At 44.7% G+C, this 14,305-nt stretch overlaps 1 protein-coding gene across 6 annotated transcripts in view; it reads left to right on the top strand.

The window, feature by feature from the left end:
* Positions 1-12,743, top strand: part of Mpped2 (metallophosphoesterase domain containing 2) — a 174,694-nt gene extending 161,951 nt beyond the window's left edge. For all 6 annotated transcript variants that reach the window (NM_198778.3, XM_006234683.5, XM_006234682.5 and 3 more), the window contains 3 exons: positions 5,698-5,813; positions 8,741-8,854; positions 11,341-12,743. In NM_198778.3, the coding sequence (NP_942073.2) occupies positions 5,698-5,813; positions 8,741-8,854; positions 11,341-11,459 (349 nt within the window). In that variant the 3' untranslated portion in view covers positions 11,460-12,743. The remainder of the gene's footprint in view (positions 1-5,697; positions 5,814-8,740; positions 8,855-11,340) is intronic.
* Positions 12,744-14,305: the final 1,562 nt, after the last annotated feature.

Here is a 14,305-nt window from a genome sequence, read left to right on the forward strand (position 1 = left end):
TCCGTCTAGAAGACCTGGTTTTTTGGTTGCTTTTTTTTTTCTTATTGACAGTGTTCCCAACTAGTTCTGCCTGTTAACTCTCTTGACTCCTGCCGCTCTAGGAAGTCCAGCCACAGAGGCTAACAGCTGGTAATTCAAGAGCCAAGGTCTGATTGGTGCCTTGAAAGCGTCCCCAGTTCCTGTCCATGTGAGTCTTAGGTCCAGTGGTTGGTTTCAGGCAGATGGAACTGCTCCCCTTCCTTCCAGACCTTTCTAATCCCTCCCCAGGAGGGGACCGTTTCAGGCACAGATTGGCCTGCTAGCATGAAGGTGCTTTGTGAGCCCTTTTCTTACAAGTTGGTTCCCATGTGGTATTTGTTAGTCACAGCTAATTATGAAGTCCTTGGCCAAGGCACTAGACATTGTTCCTTGGATTCCACCCCCTCTTTCTCCCCCTTGCCCCCTGTTGCTGCAGAACAAAACCTATTGTGACTCTTTGGAGGTTGGCTATGCACATATTTTCCAGTGAAACCCTGATGGGCTCTCTGCTGGGGTCTCATGTTTCAGATTCAAACTGAACTGGACAGAGCATTATTCACTGACATTGACAGAGCCCGCCCGCCTTTGGTCTGAGCAGACTTTTCTCCCACACTGCACTGGGTCCCTCACAGGCAATTTGGACAATTCACTGAGAATAATTCACAGCATTACTCAGAACCTGGGTAATCTGTACAGAATAGTATAATGTTATGAACGTTAGATCATAGGAAGCTCAAGTGCCAGGTGTCGCCAGCTGCCCTGAGTGGCAAGGTTGCAGAGTCTGAAGCCGCCCTTGAATCCCTCTTTCCTGTTCCCCAGGGAAGACTGCCTCAGTGTTCACCTGCTCTGTGTACTGGGCTGCTGCAGAAAACTTCCACATCCGGGGCTGGGGATCTGGCTCAGCGGTAGAGCGCTTGCCTAGGAAGCGCAAGGCCCTGGGTTCGGTCCCCAGCTCCGGAAAAAAGAACCAAAAAAAAAAAAAAGAAAAAAAAGAAAACTTCCACATCCTAAAAGCAAGCCTGAAATGCATAACTGAGTCCCCTCATTTATTCATTCCTTGGACAAAGAGACTAGCCACTGAGGGTCCTTCCCTTACCTAAGGTCCACATGAGCATGAATGTGAGAATTAGAACCTAGGTCTCCCAATGTTCGGGGGCCCCATTTTTCCTGTGGTGGGCTGGTTCTGGAAAACATCACCAGTCTGCTTTTCTCTCTAGCTTATTGCCACTATGTTATGTGAAGACCTTCCTTATGTGCAGGAGACAAGAACTAGAAGATGGATAAAAAATAGCAGTGACATCACACTGTTTTCCCTAAGAGCCACCTGGCAACCCCATGCCATCCTCTGGAATCATCCAGCATTCAGACTGGAAGGCTGATGCAGCTACCATTCATTTTTCTATTATATTCATGAGACAGCCTCCCCCAAACACATTAAAATCACGGGAGAAGGTTTTTGTCGCCATTGTTTAACAGAAGACCATGGACTGGAATTGGCCCATTTGGGGTTGCATGGTAGCTATAAGTACTAGTGCTGGAGATGTTGATAAATTGCTATCACTAATGGCGTGCTTCTATCTAAATATAGACTGAGACTGCATGGTTAAGGAGTGCTGTGAGGAATTAAAGCCAATGATCTAGATAAAGGCTCTGGGTAAAATATATCAGCGCCTTGATAAATGCCCCTGTCACTGTAACATAACCACTCACTGTCATACACACAGGGGCTTGAACCCAAATGAAAGCCAGACACATTAAAACGTTGTCCTTAACTTGGACCCTTCTGCATTTTGTCACAAGCTTAACATTAACCAAACACAGTTTGGGTTATCTATAGACCGTGAGTTCAGCCTAGTCTTTCCCTGGAAGCTTCTAAAACTGAGTACTTCCTGAGAAGGGGAGGGTAGGACTACGGCTTTTAGGAGAAGAACCTACAAGAGGAACATTGAAAGAATTAACTCCTTTGACTGTGAAAGTCCCAAGGGCGTCCCGGGGCTCAAAGCTGCCTGTCTCCAGCAAAACGAAGCCCCTTGCTGTCCCCACAACTTGGGTGTGCTTGGGACTCTTTCAAACATGTCTTTATTTTCCAGCCAAACAAGAACCAAAGGTCCAGAAGCTTGTTTTCAAAATTTAGGAAAGCAGATGTTTTTGCTTATTTTTTCTTTAGCCTCCCTTCTGCCAAAATGCTAAGTTTTCACTGGGTTCTGTAGTTGTTTTTCTGTTTTGTTTTGTTTTTACTTTTAAGACAAATCTTGGACAAGGGTCATTGTGAAAGGAAGAAGGGTGAGAGTTTTCAAGCCGGGGAGCTCTGTTTTTTTAAAACCTGAATGAAAATATGCAAGAACCCCAAGGAAAGGCATGCTAGGGGCCACGAGAGAACAAGACGGATGGATTCTTTTCTAGAAGAGTCTCAGGCTTTCTTCCCAGTCCTGGTGCCTGGGGCTGCCTAGTTAATCAGGAATAGGACAGTGGACATTGCTTTCTCACAGAATTCTGGTGGAGCATACACTGCATACCAAGTAAAGACCAGTACTACTCACAAGCCTATAGCTCCCAGCCTGCTCAAACACAGTAGATACTGATGAGTTCCTATGGCTTCTTTAACCAATTAAAAAGAATTAGTATCAACACACAACACAGATATGCCATTGTTAGTGTTAGTTGAAGTCTGAATCTAGTCCTGCCAAACTAAAATATAGGACTGACAGGGCTATTTCCTTTGACAGTCTCAGTGAGTTTTTTACTTTTTAAAAGAACCTTGGGCTGGAGAGATGGCTCAGTGGTTAAGAGCACTGACCCCTCTTCCAGAGGTCCTGAGTTCAATTCCCAGCAACCACATGGTGGCTCACAACCATCTGTAATGGGATCCAATGTCCTCTTCTGGTGTGTCTGAAAACAGCTACAGTGTACTCATATAAATAAAATAAATAAATCTTAAAAGAAAAGAAAGAAAGAAAGAAACAAACAAACAAACAAACTGGAGCTCTCTGTGTAGATCAGACTGACCACTGACTCAGATCAGCCTGCCAAGTTCTGGGATTACAGGCGTTTGCCACCATGTTCCACCAACAGTTCACTTCTTCAGTTTACATATCCAGCTTTTCAAGCCGACCCTGGCCTCCTAGACTTCATCTTCCATCTTCAAAGGCAGCAACCTCAGGTTGAGTTGGCTCTCATTGCTCCACTCAAGTCACCTCTACTGCCCTTCAGAGGCCACTGTCAGAGGCCTTGGTTGGTCACACAGGACCGCCTGTATAATCCAAGATGATGTCCCTATTTTAAGGTTAGTGATCTTTGCCACTGGAGATGTATTCACACCTTCTAGGTAACAGAATATGGAGCTTTTAGCAGGGAGCACTACTGCCCACAACTGATAACAGCTCCTTCTTTTATACAAGTACAATGGCTGTACTTAGTAGAGCTTTCGGTTATAAAGAGTGGAACCTTGCAGAAGCTAATGAAAAGGAAGGATCTTGTTGGTTCGTATCTTTGGAAGGGGGAGTTCAGGTCGTGTGGGACACAGCAGAGTCCATGTGTCCAAGCCCTCTCTTTCCTGTGTTGGGTTTCTTTGGTGGGTGATTCATTCTCAAGGACAAACTAAAGGGGAGCTGATATCTCCTAGCCAATTCTTGAGATTCGAGATTCCAAGAGGAGACTTGACCTTCTCGTTATCAGTGCGAGCAAACTCCCAGGGATGGCACTCAGCTGTCCAGCTTGTACATTTTTAAGTGAATCACAGGCAGATTACATACAGACAACTGCAAGTTGCTTCATCCAGGGTTCAGAATGGAATCGGCCTTACGGGAAACACATGTATTATGACAGGGACGGAGCAGCTTACCAGTGAAAATATGACATTGTCACCAGAGGAAGGAGAGAGCTGGGCGTGCCAAAGCAGCAGGTTTCCATCTACTCCATCATATCATAGCTTGATTTCAGAACCATGAAACGGCGATTGCATTTGTCCTCACGCCACAGACACACTTGAAAGAGTCCAGAAGTGAGTGGTTCATCTAAGGCAAATAAGTTATTCCGGTGTACACAGGAAGAGAGACTGGCGTGGTGGTTAAATCTGGATGGAGCCAGGTTGCCTTATTTTATGTCCGAGTTATGTTGAGGTAGTTTCATCATTTGTAAAATGGATGGAAATGCTATCCATCTCGGGAGCGCTAAACATTGTGGCGTTGAAGTATGCAGGAAAATGCTTAGGCTAGACTAGAACCTTGACAATGTAGATACCTAGCGAACAATAGCTATCTTGAGACATTATTACTATTATTATTATTATTATTATTATTATTATTATTATTATTATCACGTCGTTGGGCACAAGCTCCAGGAAGATGGCGTGGGGACTGGAAAGAGGGTTCGGAGTGAATTGGGCACTTTATTGTGTTCTGCTCTCTAGCTGGAGCCAGTCTCCTCTTTCTTCAACGTTCTCTCTTCACCATGGAGAAAAGGCTGATACTGTCACCTGAAATGTGGGTTTGGAAATGACCATCTTTCTGCCCATGACATTGACTGTGCATGTCCACCACCAAATGAAGGTTCTGTCAGTTTTTCTGAGTTTGGGTTCTTGAGGGAATCCTGTTAGTTTGCCCAGTGGTTGTCTTCAAATAAGAGTGCACAGTCCATTTGATCAACTGTGACTGGCAGTGGGCCCAGATTAAGTGGGGAAAGGAAAGTGGAGTGCTAGCAGGAAATTGTCCATCTTGTCTTTTGAAAGTGTTCAGAGCAAAGCACAATTTCCCTAAGGAGCAAGGAAGCCATTTTCAGAGAATACTGGTCAACTTGAATGTTTTGGATGTGGACAATTGGAAATGCCTTGTAGAAGCATGCAGGATTCCTAAAGAAAAACTATTCATTCTCATTCTCATTCTCTCTCTCTCTCTCTCTCTCTCTCTCTCTCTCTCTCTATCTCTATCTCTATCTCTATCTCTATCTCTATCTCTCTCTCACAGGACATTTGTAAATGAGGCACTGTCAGGGCCAGTTAGACAGACATCCCCACTCCTTGCTCATATAGTCTCCATTTCAGAAACTCACTCCTGAAGCAGAAGAAGCTTTGGGAAGAGGCCCAAAAACACTGTTGGAAGCACATTCCTCCCGAATCCTCCCTTTGGTGACAAGAAGAGTTTTCTGTGACCCTCCCTTCACTTTTCAGAGCACACAGGTTGTTTTCCATAGCCTCCATCCAGACTGTTCAGGACACTTCAGTGGACAGTGGACAGTCAGGTGTCCTTTTGTCTGAGACTTTAACCAGGACCTCTGCACCAAACCTCTATAGCAAAGGGGGGGCGAGTCAGGAAGAACGGCTGGTGTTTCTTATCTCTGCAGCACTAAGGGAGACTGGGAATGCTTTGGATCAGGACTGGGTATCTTGGGAAGCACCGAGATTTAGGTGGAGACAAAGCTTTGTCACAGTTTTGATAGAAGCCTGCTGGGAAAGTCTCCACTGCAGTGGCTCCCATGCCCCTTTCTAGTTGAACAATCCGTAGGCCCCATGCCTGCTTTCAAATGGGTTGGTTTTGAAGCAGTCAACAGAAAAGCAGCCCGCTGCCAGGGCTAACCATCAAAAGAGAAAAGAGAGCATCACAAACTGTGGGTGAATACTCATGAGAAATATGACAGTCCAGAGGCTCATTCTGCTGGCCTGACCCATGTGTTATCTCCCCAAAGGACCCCGTGGTTTAATGGATGGGGCTTTAACCTACCCAGAGGCCAGTCTCTGCTGGACAAGTGGAACCTCATCCCTGAAGGCACCGACATACTCATGACACACGGACCTCCTCTAGGTGAGTAGTGCAGAGTTGGGCTTTCGTCGTGCAAAAAGCTCCCCGCCCGCAGCATGATAAATAATGCTTCAGGAACATAATAATTTTCCTTCAGAAAAAAATGTATACAAAAAAGAAAAGTCAATATCTTTAAAGAAACCCAGTATGGAAATTAAATTCATCAGTTGTGCTAGACTTACAGGTGTTCGTGAAATTAATGTTTTTTTTTTTTCATTTAGTTGAGTCGGGACGGGAGAATCAAATGAGCATGGAAAACTATAGACTTTTAAGCTTGGTAATTTATTTTAAGAACTGTATTCACTTCACAGTAAAGGGATAGGGTGGGACACAGAAGACAGAGACCTACCAATCACAGGCGTTTGAATGGCAGGGAAATGAAAGAAACTTTTGTTCAAAGGAGCTCATTTTCCTTTCACACATAGCACTGGGCCTGGGGTATCTTTAAAGGTTAACATGTGAGATGATTATATGAGAAAAAAATTTTTTTAAAGATGAAATATTTTCAGTAAGGGCTTGCCCCGAAAATGACTCACAGCTAGGTATTTTTCAGGCATATCATGGCAGCATTCTGATTTATACGGTCTCGGGGGTGTCAAAGCCACCTCCCTATCGACCCAGATTATTGATCTGAAGACAGTTATTTGATTTAAATAATTCGATCCTAATTTACTGATAAGCCCGTTACCGGTTTGGCTGGTTACAGGACATTTTGAGCCAGGACCCACCCACCCCAGTCTCACCATCCACTTTGTACAGACGCTTCCTGCTAAGCGTGCTCAGAAAGTGCAAATATTTCGATTTGGATGCACACGTTGTTATGCCTCTGTTTCTTTTTTGTGGGGGGGACACCTTTTGTGATGTTATGGCAATGCATGGTGTTAATAGTTTTCTTGGTCACACTGGGTTGAAGGTGACCTTCGTGATTTCTGTTGTTGTTACCTTGTTAAGCATGAGCCTTCACTCTACCAGCCTGCAGAAGAAAGCATTTTATTGCTCATTCCCTGCGCATAGTTAATCACGGTAGCTGCCCCTGTTAAGAACCACTCAGCACTGCTTCCCTTCCCTTGCAAAGGGAAGGCTCCATGTTTCCAGAACAAGTAGAAGGGGGTGCGGGCTGAGGTCCTGGAGCCACAGGCTAGTGATGGTGAAGTGGAAAGAAAGGCTGATTCTCTTGGAGTCAACGTGGTACACTGGGGACCGTCACGCCCACACCTCCCTCTGAAGCACTTCGCCTCACCTGAGTCCCCCTAAGACTGTATTTGCCAATGATCCTAATCAAATCACCATCCATTTACTTCCTTATTTACACTAATTTTGTCACTAAATGGCCAACCAGATATTTTGGCTAGCGTGACTTACTGCAGGAACATCCCGGCCAGTTTAATTGCCGCAACTGAGCAGCATGGCTGGGTGCAGTTCAGGGTGCGGGTCCTGGGTAGCTGCAGCCCAGAACCATTCCCATCACCAGAGCATTCTCTCGAACATGGCTTCAAACAGAACAGGCCGTACACAGTGAAGCCATTCATTTTGGCATGAGGCAGGTGATGGTGATAACTGGGCACAGTAGTCCACACAACCCCGACATCCTAGCCAAGCTCACTGCTTCCCCTCAGTCATAGTAGAGGTGAGATATGTCAGGGTGTACATATATCCACGCCCAGAAGCTTCGTGAGAAGTCAGACAAAGCGTTGAGTGTGGGATTCTCTGGGAAACGTTGTGGAGTGCGGGGGTGGGGCTGGAGAGCTGGGATTCCTGAACTCTCGGTGTGATGGAAGCTGAATGTCCCCTTCGCCCTCTGCTATTAATAGTCTCAGCCAGATGTTATCTGAGGTACTCAGAGACTCAGTGAAGTGCTTTTCCTCCTTCGAGAAAACACGCCCATGAGGTAATAATGCTAATCACTGTGGATTCAGAATGTTCCCTTTTCTGGATAGTTTTGTATCCCCTAGTTCGGTTTTTGCTACACACTTACTCTCATCTGGTAGTCTTCCTGTTCTCTCAGGCCACTCCCCACACCCCAGCTACCCTGTCTTTACAGATACTCAATATTCATGCCTCCTGCCTAGCCAAGTAAAACGGAAATCCGTCCCTTCCTGCCCTGCCATTGCTAACAGTAGAAAGTGCCTAATGGAGCTGTGGAATGGATTCCCACAGGTTGGGATGCAGCCCTTCATCCCACCTGGCTTCTTTATGCCCCATCCTGCTGAGGTGTATGGATTTCATGTTAGGCCATAATCATCTGGATAGCTGACTTTTGCTATAATTGATGTCAGTGTTTTATAGATTTTCTGCATTCAGCAAAGGACTAAGTGGCTTTTACTTTAAAACTAGTCAATTAGCCCAAGCTTGCTGGATGCCACCAGGAGGTCATGTTGTCTGTTGCTAAAGCGGATTGGAGGAGCAACTGGGTATTCCAAATCTTCGGTTGTCAGGAACCAGCAAGGGTTAAGAATGATGTCTCTAAGCAGAACTCTGGCCAGTTCCCCTGGCAGCACTTCCAGATCCCCTTTCTGTGAACTGTCACGAGAATAAACTGGTACGTGTACATACAAGAAAGAATTTTGAAGAAGAGAAAGCAGCGGAATTGAGTGGGAAAGAGCTGTTATGGGGCTGCCGGGAATAAATGTCATTGATCTCATGAAGAAGGTTCGAAACCTGTGGTTGAATAAATCAAACTTCTTGCAGAAAAAGAATGTTAATTAACTGGAAAGGGGGGAAAAATGGAAACCAGAAAAAAATTAATCAAGAATCCAAAGAAGACAAAACGATGAGTGAACGCTCCTTAAAAGCCATTCTGAGCTTTAATGGGGAGGCCAGGAGTACAGATAACATAATAAACCTTGGGTGAGTTATGGCTTCCTGAAAGTCGGCATGAAACCTTACCTGAAGGAGGAAAATTAAGAGCACTGATTGCGTTCTGTCCTTAGGTTTTCGAGACTGGGTTCCAAAGGAGCTTCAAAGGGTTGGCTGTGTGGAGCTCTTAAACACAGTCCAGAGGCGCGTCCGGCCCAAGCTGCATGTGTTCGGCGGAATTCACGAAGGTAAGAACACAGGGATGGACGCCGACCGTGCAGGCAGCTCAGTCAGACATGTGGTTTGGTTAGAACACAGTGGTTCTCAAGCTTTATCAGAAAGGAATCCTTTTATGAGATGAAACCTCGTGAGAAATGCTCACATCCATGAAGCTGATAAATATTTCGTATTGTTGTCTTTTAAGTAGAAAGGCAAGTAGGAGCCCAGCGTGGCTTACTTTACCTTGGGCCCCACTCTCCCAGGCAGCCCTGGTGTCTAGGGCTAATGACCATCGCTGTAGCACCGTTAAGGCCAGGTTTTTTTCTTTAAGGGAGTTAGACAAGTTGGCCTGGAGGGTAGACATAGCCCAAGGCATCTATAGTCCTGCCTGTATCTGTGATGTCTTACATGCCAAACACAGAACCAGGAACACAAGCTCATCTCTACAGGGTTGCTCTGTATGTGCAAGGAAAGCTTCCTAACAGGTAATGGAAGGAAACACCTTCTGCTAATCAACATTTCCTTACTGTGCTCAGAATTGTCAAAAATTGTTAGCACAGTCAGCTGAGGTTAATTGGAACAATGAAATCTCCAACAGAAAATGTCCACTTGTTGGTTTCTGTCTTTCAAGGTAAGTTGAGTCAAAGTCCCAGAACCCAAAAGCTTCAAGGAACCTTGAGGGCTCTGGGTTTTGTCTGCTCTGCCTTTTCAAACCAGGACATCACTGGGCTTTCATAGACGAGCAGAGTCTTCCGCTCAGCTGATCTTGGGGTCTCGGAAACTACAAGACTGACGAGACATGCATTATTTGTAAGAGGCAGAAGTGCTTATGTAGTCAGCTGCCATGATTCCCAACCCCTGCTCTCCGTGGCTCTCTGGAGTTACGCATAAATGTCAGTCAAGTTGAGGTGTGTGGGGCTGTGTGCTTGGTAAAATGGGATGCCAAGTTTACTCCAGAGTCCACAAGCACAGTGGCTTCCTAGTCAGGTGGGTAATAAAGAGCGTATTGATGAAAATCATCCTACAGAGGCCAGAGAAAAATCAGCTTGTTCCAAATGCAGGCACCAGCTGACTGGCTGAAAAGCAGGGGTGCAGCTCTGGCAGGAGGCAGAGGAGAGGGTCAGGGGTGGGGGAGCTGAGTCTCCTCTGCTCCCTAAGCTGGAGTATGTATTCTTTAGAAGAGGGGAAGAACAGAAAGATGGGACCACCTATCTGAACTGTATTCCTTGGAGGACGGGTGGGGGTTGGGGCTGTTATCTTAAAAACTAGTTTGAATTCCTGTAGGATTCCTTGGAGTTGGAATTTCACCCTTACAAAACAAAAAGGAGTCTAAGTCATTAATTTACCTTAAACTGGCCAGACAATTGGAGAATTCCACTGAAGCCCCACAATAATAAACTCCCTTTAAAGGGAAGTGATCATATTCAAATAAACGTGACTTGCTTTTATTCACTTAAGACAGCTAAAGAGGGCAGAGAGAGGGCAAATACCAGCCTCTTGATGGAGAGAGATAACAAGACTTTATGACCCCGGAACCAAACAGTGCACACTTTAAATGCAGCTTTTCTTTTCTTAAGAGATTTTTCCATTGACCCTCATTAAGCTCTCCACAGGCTTACTTGGAAAAATTTTAGCAAATGGAGCAGGAGGAGGGTGGAGGGATAAGAACCTTATCAGTAATTTCTGTAAGTCCTGGTCATTTTATTTCTCCTCTGCTGTTTTTATATGCCGCAGAGTCCAGTGTGAACATAGAATTACAGACTCAACTGCAGAAGCTGTAACTTGTCCCAGGAAATGTGCAAACTTCCAAGAAGCCTAAAAATGTCAGCATGTTAAAAATTATAAAGGAAGTCTACATGCCAGGAATGCCATGATATTTTCTTAGCTTTCATGTAGGGGTGCTTTCCCTCCATGCTCTGTCTGGGTATGGTCAGGAAACGGGGTCCTGTGGTGATGTCTCGACCTACCACAGTTGAAGAGGCAGTGCTTTTGAGCAGAGTAAAACTTAGCAGTAAAGTCGCATAACTCAAGGTAGACTCAGTAACTTGTGGTTAATTGTCACAGAGACAGATCGCTATGGTGATGCAAAGGAACCTCAGCTCTCTCTCCTCTCCCCCCTGGAGCCAGGTTATGCTCTTAGGCTAACCACTTCCTTCCAAGCAACTTAATAGTTAACGCAGGAGTTTGAAATGAAGATGATACTGTAAAGGTGGGGGAGTACTTTTCTTTATTCTCAGTGGTACAGGTATCTGTCTTTCGCCTGATGAGTTCAATATTTAAGCAAAGGGGACAGAGGGAAGAAATCCTCTGTGTTGGAGGGAAGAATTCTCCCCTTTTAAAGAAAATGGCAAAATTGGCCAGAAGCTCCTGAAATCTGTGGTATCTGGAAAGGTCCACTGAATTTCATCTCCCCGCCCTCTGACAAAGATGTCCTTGTTCTCCCAGGCCTGTGGCACTGTGCTCAGCGGCTGGCATTTGTATATATTGCAGTAACTGTGACACTGTCTTCCTACAGGGTATGGCACCATGACTGACGGTTACACCACCTACATCAATGCCTCAACCTGTACAGTCAGCTTCCAACCGACCAACCCACCAATCATATTTGACCTTCCAAACCCACAGGGCTCCTAAAGCGCTCGGCATCCCATTGGAATGTGAGGGACAGTCTACAAACTGCCATTTTTCTAATTATAAACTCACGTCCTCTGACTTGTTTATTTCCAAATCCTGTGAGTTCTTTTTGTAAATTGTCGGAACAGGAGGGAAAAAAATGTGATGCTAGCATTGTGCGGCCTCTTTTTGCTTTTTAAGTGGGGTATCCATTTGAAATCAAAGGAGCATTGTGAATTTGTAAAATGACTTCTGTTTGCTCAAAGGCCACGCCATTGTAAATTGTTAGTGTTTGCCAAAGGACAGCCAAGCTTTCTTTTAAAAAAAAAATGATGATTTTAAAAAGTCTTATTTGAATATGCTTTAAGCTGAAAGGAAAAGATTTTAAAAAAAAAAAGACAGAAAGAAAGAAACACAAAGGCAGTGTTTTGAAAATCTACCCAGATTTGCACAACTCTGAGTACTGTTTGATATGTTTTAATTTTCAGTGTTTTGTTGTTGTTTTCTTGGTATTGCTTCATTTTTATTTTACAGATGTGGCCCCAATTTAGAGCAATCTTGACAGAAGTAGGTTTGGAAAAAAAAAAAAAAACCTTAACTTCACTCTGGCTGTAAAGAAGACTGTGTCTGAGGTGGGGGAGAACAGCCCTCGTGTGGAGGCTTAGCCAGAGAGACGCACGTCATAATGCTACCAACTCTCACTGTTTGTTTCGTTTAAATTTTTTGAGCTTTAAGGATACGGAAACAAGAATCTGTCAAGAGATAGTCATGCAAGGGGAAAAAAGTTGCAGACTCCTTTTTCAATATGGATTTATATATATGCATATTTTTTGTGCATTATGACTCAGTTGGGAGTTTAATCTTGCCAAGGACAGTACAACTGCGAAACAGCATTGTGCAGCCGCACGTCAGACGCCCGGAGGAACTGGCCCATTCTTTCTGCGAACTCAGATCTTAAAGAGCTTGAGTTCAGTCTAGGTACAGTAACAAGTGTGTATAGCCTTCCACGGATCCATTGGAAGCGAACTGAATAAGGCTTAGTCGTCCTTTCTATTTAAATGCCCTGCATCGTCTTCTCACGCCCCGTCCCCCTCCCATTTTGCACTGTGTGTTGATGCAATCTTCGCTAGCACAAAATATTGTTGCTAATGATCCTTTCTGGTCCCCCCCATCGTCGATGCCATTGAGCTCTATTCTATTTTATGTTACCTTCAAATTTAGGAAAGCAGTTGTTTTCTTTAAATTTATTGTGATATTCTATATCTAGCGGCCTTTATATGCAAATAAAATTGCAAGATTTTTAAATTGGTGCTGCGTGGTTGAGGCGCCTGGGAATAAGGGGGTTGATTTGTCCTGGGGGCCAGGATGATTTATTTACGTGCAATTTGAGTAATTCCCTTCTGAGCAATTAGAATAGTGGGTTTGTGTCTCTAATTTTCAATAACTGTTTATGGCCTACCAATCACAGGCTGGCAGGACATTGATAAGGCTTGGACAGTAGACTCTTCCGTCAGCACACGGCTGTTTGTCTTGTCTCAGGTTGCAGAAGGCCCGGCTTCCGTCTTCCGCCACTATAATGTCTGGACAGAGATTGTCAAGGCTGTGACTGCCGTTTACGGTGTGTCAGTGGTGGTGGTGAATAGAGAGTGCCACAGAGGACAGGCACCCACTCACTAAACATTCTTATTTATCCTCATGACATGGGGTGGTCACCCCCACCTCCACTGTTTTGTTTTTGTTTTAATGGTTCCACGTTTAACACGGTCTTTCGGTGAGAAGACAGAGCCAGTGGTGGGCCGGGAAAATTGTATATACCTCTTTTATTTTGCCTAGAACAGTGGTTCTCAACTTTCCTAATGCTTCAGCCCTTTCATACACTTCATCATGTTGTGATAACCTCTAACCATATAATTATTTTGTTGTTACTTCATAACTGTTATTTCACCACTGTTATGAATCATAATGTAAATATATGATATTCAGGATATCTGGTATTTGACCCTTGTAGTGGTCACGATCCTCAGGTTGAGAATGACTGGTCCAAGAACCACTGAAGAAAAGCAATGGGATCTTGCTATTGTTCTTTGTAGGGGTTTTGTTTGTCTGTAGAAGGTTAAGTTTTTATATATATTGTTATTTCAATTTTCTGAAATAGTGTCTCAGATAACCCAGGCTGACCTAGAACTCTGTGTAACAGAGGATGACCTTGAACTTGTCTCGACTCCTTAACTGCTGGGTTTACAAGTGCACACCCTCGCACCCTGAATGGCAATAAGATCTTAAATCTGTGGACAGCTTTGCAGTCAGTGCCCACCACATTGCATTTCCATTCGGTCTACCCATTGTGGTTCCTTTGATGCTATTCCCAGAGGAATTCTTGATTTCAGCACCAGCTGGAACAGTCTTCCTCGAACGACAGCACAAATTCTTACAATCGTCTCTGTCCATTTTAGTCGTATCTCTTAAGCTTGTCGGTTTCTGATCTGACACTGTACAGCAGGTGCTCCGGCTTCCCAACAAGAAGAGTCCATGACTATGGTAGCTGAGAAGGATCAGATGAGGTCCTGAGAGAAGTTGACAATCCTCCCTTAATCTGCTGACTTGGTGTGAAGATTGTTGCCTTGCTGCCCTTTCCTAGGGGATGGACAGAGATGCGGCGTACTGGACAGACATTGCACCTGGCGGTTAACTAAGACATGGACTCAGACATCTCTAACAGGCAAAGGAAGATCTCCAGGGACAGATGGATGATCCTGAGGACACGTTATGTGTGCACAACCCTTGAAACCACATTTAAACCCAAACTAATTCAGTGAAAGACTTGCTAAAATTGCCTAGTGTGTACTCTCAGGAAATGACCCATTCTG

Source organism: Rattus norvegicus, chromosome 3 (genome assembly GCF_036323735.1).
Source record: "Rattus norvegicus strain BN/NHsdMcwi chromosome 3, GRCr8, whole genome shotgun sequence".
NCBI classification, from domain to species: domain Eukaryota; kingdom Metazoa; phylum Chordata; class Mammalia; order Rodentia; family Muridae; genus Rattus; species Rattus norvegicus.